This window comes from Pocillopora verrucosa, chromosome 7, assembly GCF_036669915.1.
Source record: "Pocillopora verrucosa isolate sample1 chromosome 7, ASM3666991v2, whole genome shotgun sequence".
Taxonomy (NCBI): Eukaryota; Metazoa; Cnidaria; class Anthozoa; order Scleractinia; family Pocilloporidae; genus Pocillopora; species Pocillopora verrucosa.
The window spans coordinates 23,280,725-23,299,322 of NC_089318.1; the positions used below are offsets into that span (position 1 = coordinate 23,280,725).

At 39.6% G+C, this 18,598-nt stretch overlaps 2 protein-coding genes and 1 pseudogene across 2 annotated transcripts in view; 2 read left to right on the forward strand and 1 right to left on the reverse strand.

The window, feature by feature from the left end:
- LOC136282634 (uncharacterized) overlaps positions 1 to 814 on the reverse strand; it is a 3,300-nt gene extending 2,486 nt beyond the window's left edge. Inside the window, exon 1 of the mRNA XM_066170312.1 lies at positions 1 to 814. This exon is cut by the window's left edge and continues 2,486 nt beyond it. Coding sequence (XP_066026409.1) covers positions 1 to 814 — 814 coding nt within the window.
- A 6,180-nt stretch (positions 815 to 6,994) lies between these two features.
- LOC136282635 (uncharacterized) lies at positions 6,995 to 9,971 on the forward strand. Its single transcript, XM_066170313.1, has 8 exons — positions 6,995 to 7,031; positions 7,317 to 7,376; positions 7,882 to 8,040; positions 8,289 to 8,403; positions 8,603 to 8,731; positions 8,893 to 8,979; positions 9,474 to 9,535; positions 9,803 to 9,971. Exons 1-8 carry the CDS (start codon positions 6,995 to 6,997, stop codon positions 9,832 to 9,834), a joined length of 681 nt encoding a protein of 226 aa, XP_066026410.1. The 3' UTR covers positions 9,835 to 9,971.
- A 4,365-nt stretch (positions 9,972 to 14,336) lies between these two features.
- Positions 14,337 to 15,403, forward strand: LOC136282636 (uncharacterized; annotated as a pseudogene).
- Positions 15,404 to 18,598: the final 3,195 nt, after the last annotated feature.

Here is an 18,598-nt window from a genome sequence, read left to right on the forward strand (position 1 = left end):
CGCCAAACTTGGCTATCAAGATTTCCTTCGCCTCTTCATATTCTGGTTCTGAAACACCAAGACCTCGAATCGCTTCCAGTGCGCTGCCGTACAAGCACTGCCTCAATCTCGCCATTTTTAGGTTGACTGGTTCTTTGGACTGGTCCACTAGACTTTCAAACAGCCCCCAAAACTCCTCAAATTTGGTCTTATCACCTCCATATGACGGTACTTTCAATGGCTTCAGGCGATGATTTGTGGAATGACTGGCTGGCGGGCTTTCAGGAACTCCTGCTTCTCCTTGACTGCTGTGAGCACTTTGGGAAGGCGGTGGAGGCGAAGTTGGGTTGAGCGAACCCTGCAAAACGATCGGCGGACTTGGATGAGCGACGAATTCACTGTGCGAAGCAGTCGCGACAGAAATTGGAGCGTGTGATTTCACGGCCTCGTGTGCCTTTTCAATAGCGGTTTGAATTTCCGATTCAAGCATTTTTCCTTCTTCCATAGCCGCCTGTTTATTCGCTTCCTCTCCATTTTTCACATAAACAACACACAGTTCGTCAAGTATTTCCAGTGTGATTTCCAGAAGCGACCAAAGTTGCTCGATATCTTTCTCAATAGCGTCTACGTCCTTCGGCGAATCCTTCGGCGTGATGCAAAGCTTCTCCATGTGATGGCGAATTTTTGTCATCTCGGTTTTTCGTATTCTCTTTTGTTTTTTCAGATTCAAAAGCGTTTTCTCCCTTTCCAGTTTCTCTTCATCATCCTTGTTTTCGGTCTGTTCGGTTCCCGGAACATCCTCACTGCCAGTTTCTTCTACGCCGGCCGGATTCATCTTGAGCGGCAAAAATCACAAATAAAAATTCAAGCTTACCACAGTGCTTCCGTACGGTAAATCTCCCGGTAATTCTTCAGAACGGTTTCTCGGTTACTCCCATCGTGGTCGCCAAAATGTTGTGAAGACAACAAACGGTATTTTCCAAAAACCTGACCGCGTGGTATTTTTCAAAAACCTGACCGCGTGGGAATTACAAAAATAACAGTAACTGTCAATCAAAAAGTGTCTTTTGTCCAGATACAGACAGACTTCCGAAGAAAGATCACTTTAAAAATAGGGAGGAATTCAAACAGGCCGTGAGAGAATTGACCTCGTAGGTATCAAAATCATATAAGCTCAGTCTTAAGTGTAAAAAAATGAATTATGAAACAATTACTGAAATCGGTTTTCTCATGCTATCATGAATTATCAAACCTCGTGTCTGATAAGCCTCTTTCCAATCAGGCCCTACGTTTCTTTCTTTCTTTTTTTTTCTTTGATAGGTCCTAAAGGATGTTACTACATGTAATCCGTTTATACAACGGTTACCAACGATAGAATGTCTTTTGCTTTTTGTAAATACCTTGAAGCATTTATCCTCACTAGCGTGGACTCGCATTATTTTTTTTGTCGTTCATGACGGAAGCAGTGAAAAATGCGCTATCAATGATGGGCTCGGAAAAGAGATATACAAGAAATTGAAGAATATTCTTTAGTTTTTTGTATATTTTTTTAATGGGCAATCTCAATGATTCTGGATAAGCAGACAAATGTGATATACATAACGACTGTAACTGTTTTTACGTAGTATTAGTATTGCTCTGTTGTATGTAAGTTAAAAGTCAGTTTCCCAGACCAATCACTCAGCGTGTTAAGGTATATTCAATGGAATTTGCAGATCGCTTTCGACACTCTTGTATTCACCGTCCTACACTGCAACGGTTCTCTTAGAGTTGCAATTCAATTTTTTTTAAGATAGATCTTATTTTCAATCTGAAAAAATTGCACTTAGACGTGTAAGAATATTTTAAACATAGTAATTAATTACAATTGTCTGTAGCATTTGTTTATCAAAGATCTTCATCCAGCTTCTGTAATATTACGCAGGACAGCCCCCAGCGCTTTCGTGCGTAATATGACCGAAGCAGAGGAAGACCAAGTCACGGAAGAGATCCTATTTGATCCTGTTTATCAGTGAAGTGTTAGAGTTCAATCAATATGGCTACTGATTCATTCATTATTTAAGCTCAAGACTGTATAAAGCTTTAGGGTTTCATGATGAGTTTTGAAAACCAAGGCTAGAACATTCATTTGCAACGGCCTTATTTTCATTTTTTTGGGTTTATTTTTGATGGCACTCAGGGATGAAATGAAATGATGTTTTTACATCTCAGTCCAGTCTTAGACTTGTGCGCTGGATGCCTCTCAGTTTTGACGTAAATACATGCAATTTCTTGTCAATTTTTTTTGCAGGGGTTCGAACGGCAGATGGCAAATTAAATTTGCCGTCTTCCGTTCGAACTCCTGCAAAAAAATTTCAAACCTAGGAAGGAATTCAAACAGGCCGTGAGAGAATTGACCTCGTAAGTATCAAAATCGTATAAGCTCAGTTTTAAGCGTCAAAAAATGAATTATGAAACAATCACTGAATTCAGTTTTCTCATGCTATCATAAATTATCAAACCTCGTGTCTGATTAGCCTCTTTCCAATTAGGCCTTAAGTGTTTTTTTTGATAGGCCCTAAAAGATGTTGCAACATGTAATCCGTTTCTACAACGGTTACCAACGATCGAATGTCTTTATCTTCACTTTCGTGGACACGCATAATTTTTTTATAGTCATTCATGGCGGAAGCAGTGCCACTGACAATCAAATAAAAAAATGAAAAACGCGCTTTCAAGGATGGGCTCGGAAAAGAGATCTACCAGAAATCGAAGAATATTCTTAAGTTTTTGGTATGTTTCTTTAATGGGTAATCTAAATGATTTTGGATAAGTAGATAAATGTGATATACATCCTTTGTCGTCAGTATTCTGTTGTCTGACTCATGAGCCAGCGAGTAGTCAAACACTCAAAGAAAAAGCAGGCAAACAAAAAACAGTCTTGCAGACTTAAAAGAAAAAGTACTAAGAGCACAAGTAGATTCCAAGCAAAAGATATTGAAAGAATAAAAAAAAATAAAGGCTAAAGAAACAACAGAAAAGAAATTAACATCGGTAGCAAAGAAAATGAAAGAATTATTAAAAAAAACTACAAATACAAAAAGACAGTAATGATAAAATTCAAAATAAATATACGAGGAAGACAGGATCCGAAAGTCAAGTACTGATGCATAAATTATGGTGAACGAGTAGGGCGAGACGGCTTTTATCTTTGCAGTTTTCCAACCTGCTCTGCGAATTCCTAAAATCTTCTTTTCGTACGAAAAGAAGATTTTACGGATTCGCGGAACATGTAAACTACCGTTATAGAACTACTATAAAATGTACAAAATGTTTGTACCTGTACTGAAAACGTTGTAACCTTTAATTCTAAGCCTTACTTAATAAAATGTAAATAGTACTGAGTCTATTGAGTCTCTCCTGTGAGCTTCTTACGAGCGTTTGATGTCCTCGTGCAATATTGCCTCACTTCCTTATCAAGTGTGGCCCCAAGGCATTTATGGAGGCAGGCAAATTTCAGTTGTTAACCCGTTTTGAGTTTCCTTCTTGCGCGTCGATCAAATCGAAGCTTCAACATCCTCCCCGAGACAAACCCTCAGGGAGTTGAACTTTTGAAGATTGGTTTGGACAAATCCCCTCCCCCACCCCACGCTGCAGAATTGCTAAGCCTTGCTTAATAAAAAGATAGCTGAGTCTATTGAGTCTCTCCTTTAAGCTTTATACGAGTTTTTGATGTCCTTGTACAATATTCCCTCACTTCGTGATCGAGCCGGGCCCTAAGGCGTGTATGAAGACAGGCAAATCTCAATTGTTCTCCCGTTTTGAGTTGTCCATCTTCAACATCCTCCCCCGGACAAACCTTTAGGCACCCTCGCTTTTGATGATTGGTTTTTTCATATCTCTCCACTCCCCCCCCCCCCTTCTAGAGGAAAAAAATTGTTGAAATGCCCCACCCAACTTTTTCGTAGAAGGCAAAATCGACGACCGTGACTATCTACTCGTCGACTAAACCGCTGCTTGACACTCCGGTTCAAATTCCCCACCCCAGCCAGGCAAAGGTTCAAATTCCCTAGTCCCTGGGCACAGACGATGGTCAAATGCCAGTGGCTTTCCCCTGAGATGTTGGGATGGGAGATTGTCTTTAACTGTTTTTAACTCTGTGCGCGCACATGATTTTCGATAAAACTTAAAGCAAATCACCTCGTTACCCCGCTAAGAATATCAGCCAGGCTTCCATTTTGGTCTTGACCTCTTTACAATTATTGATGAATAAGATGAAATTCTAATTCAGGAAACACAAAACTTTCCACTCATCTTATTACCCAATTATTGGTTACATTTCGAATATTTATTATCGCTGGAAAAGGACACGTCATCACCATTTGTTACGACAGCGTGACGAGACTAATTGAAACAAATTCTTTTTCTTCGCTTCTCTGAGCATTACAGCTTTATTGTCGTAAAAAGAAAATCGCATCAGAAATCTGCTTTTGGCGTTTCGATTGATGGAGGTATGTGGGGAATGCTTGTTTCTTCTGGTCGTCAGAATTTCCTCTAGAATGAATCAATATGATTTCAGATGTTTTGTCGCGTTAGTTTCCCGACGCAGTTAAGATAGGTTCGCCATTTAAAGTTTATTGAAAAATTCGTGTTTGTTTGTGTTTCCTTTTTATTTTATGGAAACGTTTGGAGAAAACTCTTTTTAGGGACTCCTTTTGAAAAACTCGCAGTCAAAAACTTGAACATGCTAGGAGACCCGGTAACAGATTTACCAGCACGCAATTGTGTTTTACGCTCTGAAAATAGTTGGCACTTTGTATTTGGCGTTAATTCCGAAACTTCGAATGATTGGTTTAGGTTTTAACAGACATAAGTTTAAGGTCGTGATTCCAACAATGATTTCACAGCTTTCTTGAGTCAAATGTGCACTCAGTCAGAAAAAAGATCAACCGTATTTACTAAGCCGTTTGGTTGGAGAAGGGCGTTGTCTACTCTAGGAGTGCATTACCTTTTAAACGGGTTTGAACGAGTCTCGTAACTGCACTAATTTCTCTGAAATCTTTTGGTTCTAAAAAAAAGAGAGGAAAAAAATAAACAAGCGCACAGCTTCATAAGATTATTGGTTGCACATACCTAATAATTATTGACTCTAAGCCTGGAGAGGCTAGAGATTCCACCCTGCTCGGAACTGCACTCCGACATCATGCAATCGTTATTGTAAGCATCTCACTTATTCGCAGCCTTCAGGGGATAATGCCTCGGCAGTCTCGGTCAAGTCCTGTGCATTAGCATTGTGTCCGACGGATAATCCGGAACGAAGGAATAGTCAAAGACTTTCTACCGAAGAATATGCCAGTAAAGAGCCCAGAAAAGCATCCATTGAGGTAGGACTGTAGCAGAAGGCAATGGTTTATCTTGATATTATAATAACCTTGTGAGACGTTTGAACCTCAATACGAGACCATTATGTTGTTTTCTTGAATCTTTTTAGGAGTTAATTCCGTTTACGGGACCGGAACAGTGGCTCGTAAACCATCCTATATTGATGTTAAGGAGATTTAATTTATGAAGATGTGCTTTTTTCTCTAGCGTTTTGCCGCCGCGGACGATTGCCTCGATACAGTTGACAACTCGGCAGAGCCTCGTCCCTGTTCAACAGAAGAGGTCTGTAATAAGCTGTATCCAATCGAAACAGTTTTTATGCGTAATAATCTATTGAAATCAATCTGTAAAACGTAAACCATCTTACATTGATGTTAAGGAAATTTAATTTATGTAGATATTCTTTTTTTTTCTAGCATTTTGCCGCCGCAGACGATAGCCTCGATACAGTTGAAAACTCGGCAGAGCCTCGTCCCTGTTCACCAGAAGAGGTCTGTAATAAGCTGTATCTAATCGAAACAGTTTTTATGCGTAATAATCTATTGAAATCAATCTGCATTTATGACTGTTAGTCTAAACCGGGTATCTGAAGCACGTGAATGCAGCACATGTTATAATTAACTACCAAAGCAATGGTATCTACCAAAGAGATAAAAAGAGCCTTAGAGATTTCTATAAACCCGTGCAAAGATTCTGCGGACGAAATATTACAACAGGAAACTTTATTTTCTTCAGCAAATATCATATGAAGATATGTTGTGGGCGTGGCTGCTTCTAGTCTTGTAGGTATAACTGATTCTCCTCTGGCGAATCTGCAGCTCAGTTTGACATTTTTTTGTTATTCCCTAGAAGAAGGACAGTCCTGCAAAACAGGACAATGTGGTGAACAACTTTCCTGATGCTGAGCCAAGCACATCCTTTGGTATGGCAATGTTCTCCAACCTCGCGGCGTGGAGAGTGAAGGATGAAACATCAGAGGACGACAAAAGTTCTGAGGTAAGATATACATTACCTCACACAGCCCAACACCTTACATATTCCTCCTCTAGAAGTGAAAGGATGAGACCCTACACGTTTACTCTCAGGCTAAATATACTCACGAGGATTCAGTAATCGCTTCTAGAGACGCACCAGAAAAGGCTGAGCGCGCTTAGCCCTCTATCGATCTTGTATAAATAAATGCCACTGTGTCAATATTCTCTCGTAAGCTAAGGTGATGGAATAAAATAATTGTAACTTGGAAAGTACGAGGGTTAATGACCTAAATAGCAATCGTTTATAATAAAGAACAAAGTTTCGGAGTTAGAAATTCGGCAGGCACCCTTTAATTTCAAAAGTTTTTATCCCAGCCTGAGTACAGCCTCCTTTACATTAAGCATCGTAAACATGCTTTGAAATACTTCATCGAAACATCCTCCGTCAAAAACATTAACACTTGCAACATTTACTGTTGTGCATCAGGGACAATCAGATGAGGATTGCGCCAAGCAACAAAGCAACAGAAAATATCCGCTGTCTTTTCTAGACAAAAACGCTGTGGAACCGTTGGAAATTGGGCCTTGTAAGTCCTAAAAGTAGGGAAAGTGATGCACACAACAAGGTTTTACACCTTATGAAAGTCACAAACACTAGTAAATAGCCTATTACGGTCATCATGTGTTTTTTAAAGGATTGGATTCGATTTCAAGGCGGTAAAGGGGTTATCTTAGCAGGGCGGGCAAAGCGAAGCTAAGTGAGGCAAGGCTATAACAACTTACATATACGTCAAAAATCAATATAAGTCATAAAATACATCCTTTGTTGCATGGTGTAGCCACCTCCAATGTCATTATGTGGAGGTTTCGTTCTACTGGTCATCTTTACACCTCGTGTATCGTTCATGATGAGTAACCTCGTCCTTTGTCCTTTTTCTTTATCTAAATATTCAAAGTAACTTATTTACATATCTTATACATATTTTCCCCCAATATTTTTAGCCCGGAAAGGAAAGTGGCCGACATATAAATGTGGAAGCTCAAACCTGGACGGAGGAAGTCGTAAGTTTTATATAAAGCTAATAAGAAGAACTGATGTGTTTGTTATTTGCTGTTAGTTTAACCGGAGTCAATTGGTCGGAAGCCTTATTGGTTGTTTTAAGTGTTTTCCTGCATCTGATTGGTTAAAACAGTGTGGCGAGTTTCCCTGACCAATCACACAGCGTTGTATATTCAATGGAATTTGCAGATCACTTTCTCTTGTTCTATATTCACCGAGCTAGATCTTTTTTTTTAAATTTGAAAACGATTGCAATTAGACGTGTGAAAATATTTTAAACTTGGCGATTAATTACAACAGTATGTAGCATTTGTTTGGTTTCATTTAAGCTACTTTCCGTTAAGAAAACATACCTATTTTTTGAATTGGGGTTCTCCACAGATGTGTAGTTAACATTCTTTATTCTTGTCAAAAATGTTAAAATTTAAGATCTCAAATAGGACTGTAACAAGTTTTATTGATATGTTAAAGAGAGAAAACAAAACTAAAAGCTATTCTTGATTTAAGCATTTAAAAACAAGGAGCCATTCGCAACACCGGTGACCACATCTGCGCAGGAAAGCCCCGGCTGTGATAACGCACAGGATGACCAAGTCACGGAAGAGATCCTATTTGACAGGGAGGTTCCAGAGTCCAATCAATATGAAGACGCCTTATATCGTCTGGGTACTGATTCATTTATCATTTAAGCTCATGACTGTATAAAGCTTTAGGGTTTCATACTGATTTTTAAAACCAAGGCCAGAATATTTATTTGCAACTGCCTTATTTTGGCTTTTTTGGTTTATTTTTGATGGCACTCCAGGATGAAATGAAATGATGCTATCACACGTCAGTAAGGTCTTAGACATGTGCGCTGTATACCTCTCAGTTTTGATGTAAATACGTGTAATTTCTTTTCTTTTTTTTTGTAGGGGTTAAAACGGACGATGGCAAAGATATCATCTTTATAGATACAAATAAACTTCCGAAGAAAGAACATTTCAAAAATAAGAAGGAATTCAAACAGGCCGTGAGAGAATTCATCTCGTAAGTATCAAAATCATATAAGCTCAGTCTTAAGCGCAAGAAAATGTATAGTGAAACAATTACTGAATTCGGATTTCTCGTGCTATCATGAATTATCAAATCTCGTGTCCGATTAGCCTCTTTCCAACCGGCTCTATGTTGCATCGTGTAATATGTTTGCACAACGGTTACCAACAATAGAATGTCTTTTTTTTTGCAGATACCTTGAAGCTTTTATCCTCACGTACGTGGACACGCATCACTTTTTGATTGTCGTTCATGGCGGCAGTGAAAAATGCACCATCAAGGATGAGCTGAGAACAAAAGTTTATCAAAAACTAAAGACCGGGTAATCCAAATGATTTTGATAAGCAAGCAAACATGATATAGATTCTTTGACGTCAGGATTCTGTTTTCTCACTCAGGAGTCAGTGAGAAGTCAAACAATCGAAGATAAATTCCATATCTACTCGCACCTATGTATTATTCTCTATTTCTTTTCCTTTTCAGTTTCCTGGATCGCTTGTCTAAATGTATCATCTTCAAACCACAAAGGAAACTGAAGGCACTTGGTCTTCTCCTCCGTCCATTTCTCAAGTGAGTGTAAATATTTGTTGTATCCGTTTTGAAAAAAATTTAGACAAAGAAGGATTTGACAAGCAAAAAACATTTATTTCATATGCAAAGTTATTCAGAGACGAAATAATACAATTAGTAATGTTAGCAGGATTTAATGGAATCTAGTTCGGTCTGTAATAATACGAGTGATAACAAAATTGGACGAACGCGATGAGTACGGTTATGAGTACGGTTACTTACAACCGAATTGGACGACACGAAGTCTTACTATCAATTAATCATAACAGTGACAATTTCTGAGAGAAGAAGAAAAACCTAGAAATGAAAGAAGGGAAAATTTGCATTAATCGACCGACAAAGGAGGAGTAAATTGTTTAATGTCGCTCTTGAATTAAACTACAAAATTGGAAGGTGATTGGCTGATTGAAACCTCCCTCCTGCTCAGCGCTTAACAATTAAGCTCTCCTGTCCTCTCCTGATCTTACTCTGAAATTTGTTGAATGTTTTTGCAGTAGAGAAATGAGGCAAAGGATTGCTATGACAACGTCCAAAAGGTACCTTCATGATATCCAAGGTGAGACTTATAGAACAGGGTGGTAATCAATGTATAGATATCTAAAATGCATGCTGGAATAAAGGTGAGGGAGGGGGGGGGGCGGGGGAATTATTACAGCAAAGAGCAAAATCACTAGTTCTGGTAAATCAAATAATTTATGGGTAGCGAAAACTTTAAGTACAAAAAATAAAAAATACCAGAGATTTATTTGAATGAAACCGAACCTAGGAGGCTGAACTTTCTCTAGTGACAGCTTTCACATTTTTTTCTGCCATTTGTTTGCAGGTATACCGGATTTTGTCACCAAACACCTTTAACTTTACCATGAGTTGCAAGTTTGAAACAAGAAACGTAAAAAAAAAGACAAAAAAAAAAAAACAGTGGTTAAGCAAAACAAACAAATAAATGACCAAAATTCTTATTAGCTAAAAGCTCAAAAAAAAGGAGAACAAAGAACAAGCAAGCAAGCAAAAAAAAACAGTCTATCAGACTTGAAAGAAAAAAGTGCTAAAGCACAAGTAAATTCAAAGCAAAATATATCAAAAGAATTTAAAAAAATAATGGCTAAAGAAAAAAACAGAAAAAAAAAGAAATTTAACACAGCAAAGAAAATGTATAAACAAATAAAATAAACAAAATTTAAAAAAAACATAAAATAAACAAATAAAACAGAAAATAAGCAAAATATGAAGAAAACAGAACAACACAATGATATTAGTAAGATAGAAATGGACAACAGACAGGATCGGAAAGTCAAGTACTAAAGCACGAAAGTAACCTTTGTAACCTTTAATGCTAAGCCTTATTTAATAAAATGTTAATAATACTGAGTCTGTTGAGTCTCTCCTTTGAGCTTCTTGCGAGTTTTTGATGTCCTTGTACAATATTGCCTCACTTCGTGATCGAGTCCGGCCCCAAGGTGTTTATGGAGACAGAAAAACTTCAATTGTTCACCCGTTTCCAGTTTCCTTCTTATGTATCCTTCAAATCCAAGCTTCAATATCCTCCCGCGGACAAACCCCTGGGCATTTGAGCTTTTGAACATCGGTTTAAACAAATTCCCTGCTCCTCCTCGGGGCAAAATTGTTCAAATGCCCAACCCACCCAACTTTTTCGTAAAAGGCAAATTCTACAACCCTGACTTTCTACCCCTCGACCAAATCTCCGCTGGAAAGACATGACACTTTCGGTTCAAATTCCCCACCCCAGCCAGGCAAAGGCTCAAATTCCCTAGCCCTTGAACACGGACGACGGTCAAACGCCAGTGGGTTTCCCGTGAGATGTTGAGATGAGAGATTGTCTTGAACTCTTTTTAACTTTGGGCGTGCGCATGATTGTCAATAAAACTTAAAGCAAATCACATCATTACCCCGCGAAGGATATCAGCCAGGCTTCCATTTTGGTCTTTACACTTATTGATAATAATAAAGAAATTTTGATTTAGAAAACACGAAACTTTCCACTCATCTAAAACCCAATTAATGGTCACATCTAGAATAATTATTATCGCTGAAAAAAGCACGTCATCACTATATGTCACGACAGCGTGAAGAAACTGTTAGAAACAAATTACACTTTTGCCGCATATTTAAGCAGTAGAGCTTTACTGTCGTAAAAAGAAAATCGCGATAGAAATCTACCATTGGCAAGCTGTTTCATGGAGGTATGCGATGTCTGTCTCTTCTGGTCGTCAAGAATGAATCAATATAATTTCAGATGTTTTGTAGCGTTAGTTTCCCAACCCAGGTAAGTTAATTTCGCCATTTGAAGTTTATCGATAAAGTCTTATTAAAGTCTTAAAGTTTATCGATAAGTAAATTCAAATTTTTTATTTTGAAGTTGTGAGAGTTTGCTGGTTTGTTTGCTGCAATGGCGTGTGTAAATCTGTTCTTTCCTCCACAAAAAGTAACTTCGAATGATAAACTCTAACGAGACACAAGGAGACTAAATGTGGCCTTGTTTCATTGAATTTCTTCTCTTAAGAAGAAAGTACCGGACTGGTGTGTCGTGCGATTAGCGCGCGTGCGCCGAGACATTTAAATTTGACCAGTTCGTAAGCAAGTTACGCGTAAGATTTCTGGCGTGGTTTTTTTTTTCAGTTTTAATCGCATTTTGGAGGTTTTTGTTTTTGAGTATGTATTTTAAGCCGTTACCGTTTTACCTTTATTTTTACCGATTAAACGTGCCTGCTTTTAAAGGAGATTTTCGTTCTCGCTTCCGAACATTTCTGGCGACTACGATGGGAGAAAGGTATGAACTGGTGTTTGTTTGAGGTTTCGTTTGCAATTTGAGTTTTTGAGTTTTGAGTTGTGCACTATGGCTGCCGAATCCGAGGACAGCAATGTTATGGAGAAAAATGACGAAATTGCGAATGAAGTCGACAAACAGAATCAAAACGACGTTCTGTTTATTCAGATTAAAAGAAGAAAACGCTCCGCTAAGACAAAAGTAACAAAACTCAGACACGAGTTAGAAAGACTATGGGTGAAGGATTCCGAAGTAACGGACATAGAAAGTATGATCGAGCAGTTGTGGGCAGCCCTTGAAGACGTACAAGAAATTTTAGGGGAACTGTCCGCCTTCTATGTCGAAGTCGGAGAAGACACTGGGAAAAAAGAAGCTTTTAAAAAGTCAGAAATCATCCAAAAAGACGTACAAAGGGCGATCGAAGCGGGACAAAATGCGATCAAAGTCCGCGCGTGCAAAGTCATGAATATGAACACGCCCTTAAGCGAGAACACCACGGATCGCTACGAGCAATCGGCCCGAGAAGATTAGCTAAACGAGAGTCACCACAGCCACAACGACCGAAACCGATATTTGAAACCGTTAAAAGTTCCGACATTCAATGGTGACAAAAGAAAGTTTGAAGATTTTTGGGCCCTCTTTAAAAGTCTAGTGGACGAGTCAACGGAGCCAGTAAATTTGAAGATGGCAAGGCTACACCAATGCCTCACAGGGAACGCCAGGGAAGCCATCCTTGGTCTCGGAGTCACCGTCCAAGAATGCGAGGAGGCCAAAGAGATATTAAAAACGAAGTATTGAGGTACGCGCCGGCTTCCGCGAGCCTACTTGGAACTAGAACAGGCGCCGTTAATAAGAAGTAACGACATTCACGCATTGGAGAAGTTTGTTACAGTGGTAAAGTTACAGGCCGAAAGAAGAGACGGAGAGTTAGAAGATGGAACTCTTCACAGCTTGCTGGTGAAAAAGTTGCCTGATTGCTAGCTGGAAATTTACAGTCGCTGGTTGAACGAACGCGCCAGACAAAATTCAGTCATAGCTTTCAGAGACTGGTTGAAAGACGAAGTCAGATTCCAAATAGAAGCAGCGGAAATGGCGAACGGAATTGACCCGAAACCTGTCGAGCACGTTAGACCACCGAGAGTACCGAGTTACCAGGAACAGAGCAGGATGCGAAATTTTCATACTGCTGCAATAGGGAAAGAGCCAAATAGTACGAAGCTTCCATGTTCTCTCTGCCAGAGTTTCGATCACGGGGTGTGGTTTTGCAAGGAGTTTTATGACGCAGGAGTGGATGACCGCTGGAAGATCGCTAAAGAAAAACAGTTGTGTTTTCGTTGCCTAGCCTCTGATCATAGGGGGAAAGATTGCCTAAAGGCCCGCACGTATGGAATAGATGGTTGTTCTCGAAATCACCACCGCCTTCTTCATGGAAGTGAAGTTTTGTCAGAAACCGGACCGATGACAATGTTGCCTCATGCTGACGGTGAGAAACGCCCAGATGCTCCACGGGAGGGGGCGCCCGCTGTGACCCTGACCAGCTGTAATACAGAAACGCCCACTTAGTCTTATTTGTTATGAACCTCGTCGACAACAGCTTAAAGAGATTCTGGGAAAAGTCTGGCACAGACTGCGATGGCAGACTCGTACTTGCCGAAGAAGAAAGACTAGCCCTAGGCAAAAAGAAAGATTCCCTCAAGTACGAAAATGGAAGATACCGTGTAGCCGTCCCTTGGAAAGAAAACAAACCCGATCTCCCTGACACTAAACCCATGGCACTCTCTCGCCTCCCATGCACCGAAAGAAATCTGAAGAAAAACAGCCGCGTCGCCGAAGAATATCAAGCAACTATTTAGACCTATGTTGAAAAGGTATATTTACGAAAGGTACTCTCAGATGAACAGCCGCCAGCTACCGCACGATATTTGCCCCATTTTCCGGTCGTTAGAATGGATAAATCGACAACGAAAGTTCGAATCGTATTTGACTGTGCCGCTAAATGTGATGGTATTTCCTTAAATTACATGATTCATGTTGGGCCGAAATTACAGCAAGATCTTTTCAACGTCCTTGTCCTAACCGAGAGCCAGACGAATTCGAGTTTAGTCGTGTGGTTTTTGGAAAGAATTCCACCCCTATAGAGTCGCAGTTTGATGCGCAGGAGAACACTCGAAGAAACCAAGACCGCTATCCCCTTGTCACTGAGACCGTCCTTAAGTCAACCTATATGGACGATTCTATTGACAGTGTAGAAAACGATGATGAAGGAGTGGAGCTGTACCGTAAATTGAAAGCACTATGGGGAGTTGCCGGCATGCAAGCAAGGAAGTGGATGTCTAATTCACCGAATGTTATTGAAGCGATTCCGACAGAAGAGCGCGCCACAAAGATCGTGATTAACAGCGGTCAAGATCCGATAACGAAGACACTTGGAATTTCGTGGAACAGTAGTGAAGATGCGTTTACCGTCACCGCTTCTGCAGTTTCCCCAGAATTTCAGACAACGGAGCGAAACGTATTGCGTAAAGGAGCAACGATTTTTGACCCACTGGGATTTGTATGACCATACGTTATTATGGCCAAGATCCTACTCCTGGAGCTGTGGATTCAAGGCTACGACTGGGACAACGAAGTTCAAGATGAAATAGCAGACAAAATCGGAGATTGGTTGGAGCAATTGAAAAGTCTGCAAGAAGTGAAGATTCCCCGATGTCTACGACGTTCCGAGCCTGTCAAGTCGAAGCGCATTGTGACATTTGTTGATGCCTCTCAGCAAGCTTATGGTGCGGCTGTCTCTATGAGCTTCGAATACGATAACGATACCATAACCCCATAACCAGTCGCCTGATTGCAGCTAAGAGTAAAGTGGTGTCCTCGAAGAGGAAAGAGGACACGAATGCCTGTGCAACCACTATGACGTGTAACCTTCAGAAAGAAACTGCACCGAAACAGAACAACACACCAGGAGTGTGGAGACGCGTTGGACGCGCTTGATTCGAGTACACGCGAGAGTGAGAAGAGTAATATACAACATGCGCAGCAGAGACAACAGGAATGCAAGTATGGAACTGTTGCCCGAAGAAATAAAGGATGCTGAAGAGGAAATAGTGCGCTTAGCACAGCGCGAAGCTTTCCGTGATGAGTACGCCGCTTTGTGCTTAGGGAAACCAATACCAAAGAAAAGCTAGTTGATAAAGCTTAAGTCCTGCATTAGTGACGATGGAGTTATCCGGAGTGATGGTCGAATAAAGTTGGCAGATTTTCTCCCATATGATACTAGATTTCCAATCATTCTGCCTCGTGGACATTGGGTGGCGAACTATCACGAGAGAGGAAACCATGCCACTGGAGCAAACTTCATTCTTTGCCAGTTGAGTGAGAGATTTTGGATTATCGCCGCATGCGAGGAGATTCGCGAGTGGGATCACGAATGTAATAAATGTAAAAGAAGACGAAGCAAGCCAGCCTGTCAGATTACGGCGCCACTCTCGAAAATGAGGCTCCGTTTCAGCTTCAGACCCTTCGCCCAAACAACCGTAGATTTTGCTGGTCCTTTGTACACTGTTCAAGGACGCGGAAAACCACGACGGAAGAGGTGGCCGTGCCTTTTTACTTGCTTGAAAACTCGAGCAGTACATTTAGAGATGCTTTTTAACCCTTTACGGTGGCCAATTTACGTTTTCAACTCAGTTTTTAACACTTAATTACCTGCATTTACGACTGTTAGTCTAAACCGGGTATCTGAAGCACGCAAATGCGGCGCATGTTATAATTAACTACCAAAGCAATGGTATCTACTAAAGAGATAAAAAGAGCCAGAGATTTCTATGAGCAAAGATTCTGCGGGAGAAATATTACAATAGGAAACTTTATTTTCTTCAGAAAATATCATATGAAGATGTGTTGTAGGCGTGGCTGCTTCTAGTTTTGTAGCTATAACTGGTTCTCCTCTGGCGAATCTGCGGCTCAATTTGACATTTTTTTGTTATTATTTAGAAGAAGAACAGTCCTGCAAAACAGGATAATGTAGTGAACAACTTCCCTGATGCTGAGCTAAGCACTTCCTCTGGTATGGGAATTTTCTCCAACCTCGCGACGTGGAGAGTGAAGGATGAAGCCTCCAAAGCATTTACCATTGGCAAGTTGTTTCATGGAGGTATGTGTTGTTTGTTCTGATCGTCAAGAATGAATCAATATAATTTCAGATGTTTTGTAGTGTTAGTTTCCCGACGCAGATAAGTTAGGTTCGCCATTTGAGGTTTATCGATAAAGCCTCGTTTCTTTTTGTTTTGTGGAAATGTTTGGAGAAATCTTTCTAAGAACTCATGTGGAAACTCGCAGTTCAAAACTTAAACAGGCCAGGGGACCAATAACAGCAACTGTGTTTTAAGCTCCGAAAATAGTTGGCATTTTGTATTTGGGGTTAATTCTAAAACTTTGAATGAATGTTTTAGATTTTAACAGATTTAAGATTTATTGGTCGTGATTCCAAAAATGCTTCACAGCCTTCTTGAGTAAAAAATGTACGCTCGCTCAAAAAAGGGAGGAGACGCTGAGCCTAATTACGAGACCATACGTTGTTTTCTTAAATGTCTTTAGGAGTTTAATATCGTTTACGGAACTAGAAGGAGATTTAATTTGTGGAAATATGTTTTTTTTCTAACATTTTGCTGCCGCAAACGATTCAGTTGGCGACTTAGCAGAGCTTCGTCCCTGTTCAAAAGAAGAGGTCTGTAATAAGCTGTATCCAATCGAAACAGTTTAGGCGTAAGAATCTATTAAAGTCAATATGTATTAACGACTGTCAGTCTAAGCCGGGTATCTGAAGCACGCAAATGCGGCACATGTTATAATTAACTACCAAAGAGATAAAAGGAACCATACCGTGGAAGGTGAGACTTCTATGAACCAGTGCAAAGATCCTCCGGGCGAAATATTACAACAGAAAGTTAAACTTTACTTTCTTCAGCAAATATCATGTAAAGATATGTCGTAATTAAGCGTGGCTGCTTTTAGTTTTTTCAGATTTGACCGCTCATCCTTTGGGGTAATAAGCTAATTCGCGGCTCAATTTGACATGTGAGCTATTTTTCACATTTTTTTACGCTGGAAGCATCAGGAAATGAAAGTTGTTCACCATATTGGCAAGCACTTCCTTTGATATGGCAATTTTCTGTAGTCTACCTCTCATAAATTATAATAACCTCATCTTGTGCAATGTTTATATTATATTTTTAGTATATAGAGTAATAAGCTCATTATTGATTTAAAATTCGTGATGCAAGTAGGGTAAGCATCATATAATTTGTATTGTAAGCTAGTTTAAGAGAAAAATTTTTGTAAGTAGTCATAAACGTGAGGATTGATAAGTATAAATAGAAATAGGGGTAGTTTTGTAAGTAACGTATGCATTGTTAGTATCGTAACTACTGTAAGTGTTTTTACATAGTATTAGTAGTGCTCTGTTGTATGTAAGTTAAAAGCCAATTACGACAAATTCAGAAAAAAATCGTTTACGTTAAAGAACAAAGTTTCAGAGTTAATAATTTGACATGCACCCTTATACTTTTTCATTTACATAAAGCATCGTAACCATGCTTTGAAACAATTCATTGAAACATGCTGAATCAAAGACAGTAACACTTGTAACTTATAATTTTGTCTTTTAGGGACAATCAGATGAAGATTACGCCAAGCAAGAAAGCAACAGAAACAATCGTAGCCATGCTTTGATACAATTCACGGAAACATGCTCCATCAAAAACATTAACACTTGTAACATATACTGTTGTCTTTTAGGGACAATCAGATGAATATTTCGCCAGCAACAAAGCAACAGAAAATGTCTGCTATCTTTTATAGAAAGCAACGTTGTGGAACCGCTGGAAACTAAGCCTTACAAGTCCTAAAAGTAGGTAAATTGACGCACACAATACGTCTTTACACCTTATGAAACACACCATATTGCCTAGTACGGTCATCATGTGTTTTAGAAAGGATTGGATTCGATTTCAAAGGAGAAAAAGGGGTGATCTAGGAAGGGGGGCAAAGCGAAGCCAAGTGAGGCAAGGCTAGAACAAATTACTTGTACTTCAGAAATAAATATAAGTCATAAAATAAATCGTTTGTTGCATGGTGTAGCCACCTCCAATGTCACTATGTGGAGGTTTCGTTCTACTGGTCATCTTTACACCTCGCCTATTGTACATGACGAGTAACCTCCTATCTTACATAACGATGAACAATAACCACGTATTTTATTACAACTTATTTACATATCTTATATATATTTCCCCCCAATATTTTTAGCCCGGAAAGGAAAATGGCCGACATATAAATGTGGAAGCTCAAACCTGGACGGAGGAAGTCGTAAGTTTTAAATAAAGTTACTAAGACGAACTAATGTGTTTGTTATGTGCTGTTAGTTTAATCAGCGTCAATTGTTCGATAACCCTATTGGTTGTTTTCAGTGTTGTCCTGCATCTGATTGGTTAAAACGGTGTGACGAGTTTTCCTGACCAATCACGCAGCGTTATAAGTTATATTCAACGGAGTTTGCAGATCTCTTTCGAGACTCTTGTTCTATATTCACCGTCCTTAGGATGCAACGGTTCCCTTGGAGTTGTAATTCAATAGATCTTATTTTCAATCTGAAAAAGATTGCAACTAGACGTGTAGGAATATTTTAAACATAGTGATTGATAACAGTATGTAGTATTTGTTTATCAAATATCTTCATCCACCTTCGTTAATATTACGCAGGACAGCTCCCGGGGATGTCCTGCGTAATATGACCGAAGCAGAGGAAGACCAAGTCACGGAAGAGATCCTATTTGA

Bases quoted from the DNA above. Each gene is read 5' to 3' on its own strand.
- LOC136282635 (XM_066170313.1), top strand. From the start codon at position 6,995: ATGTGTTTTTTAAAGGATTGGATTCGATTTCAAGGCG. The intron at 7,032-7,316 runs GTAAAGGGGTTA...CAATATTTTTAG, and splicing joins TTGGATTCGATTTCAAGGCG to CCCGGAAAGGAAAGTGGCCG. The intron at 8,732-8,892 runs GTAATCCAAATG...TTTCCTTTTCAG, and splicing joins TATCAAAAACTAAAGACCGG to TTTCCTGGATCGCTTGTCTA.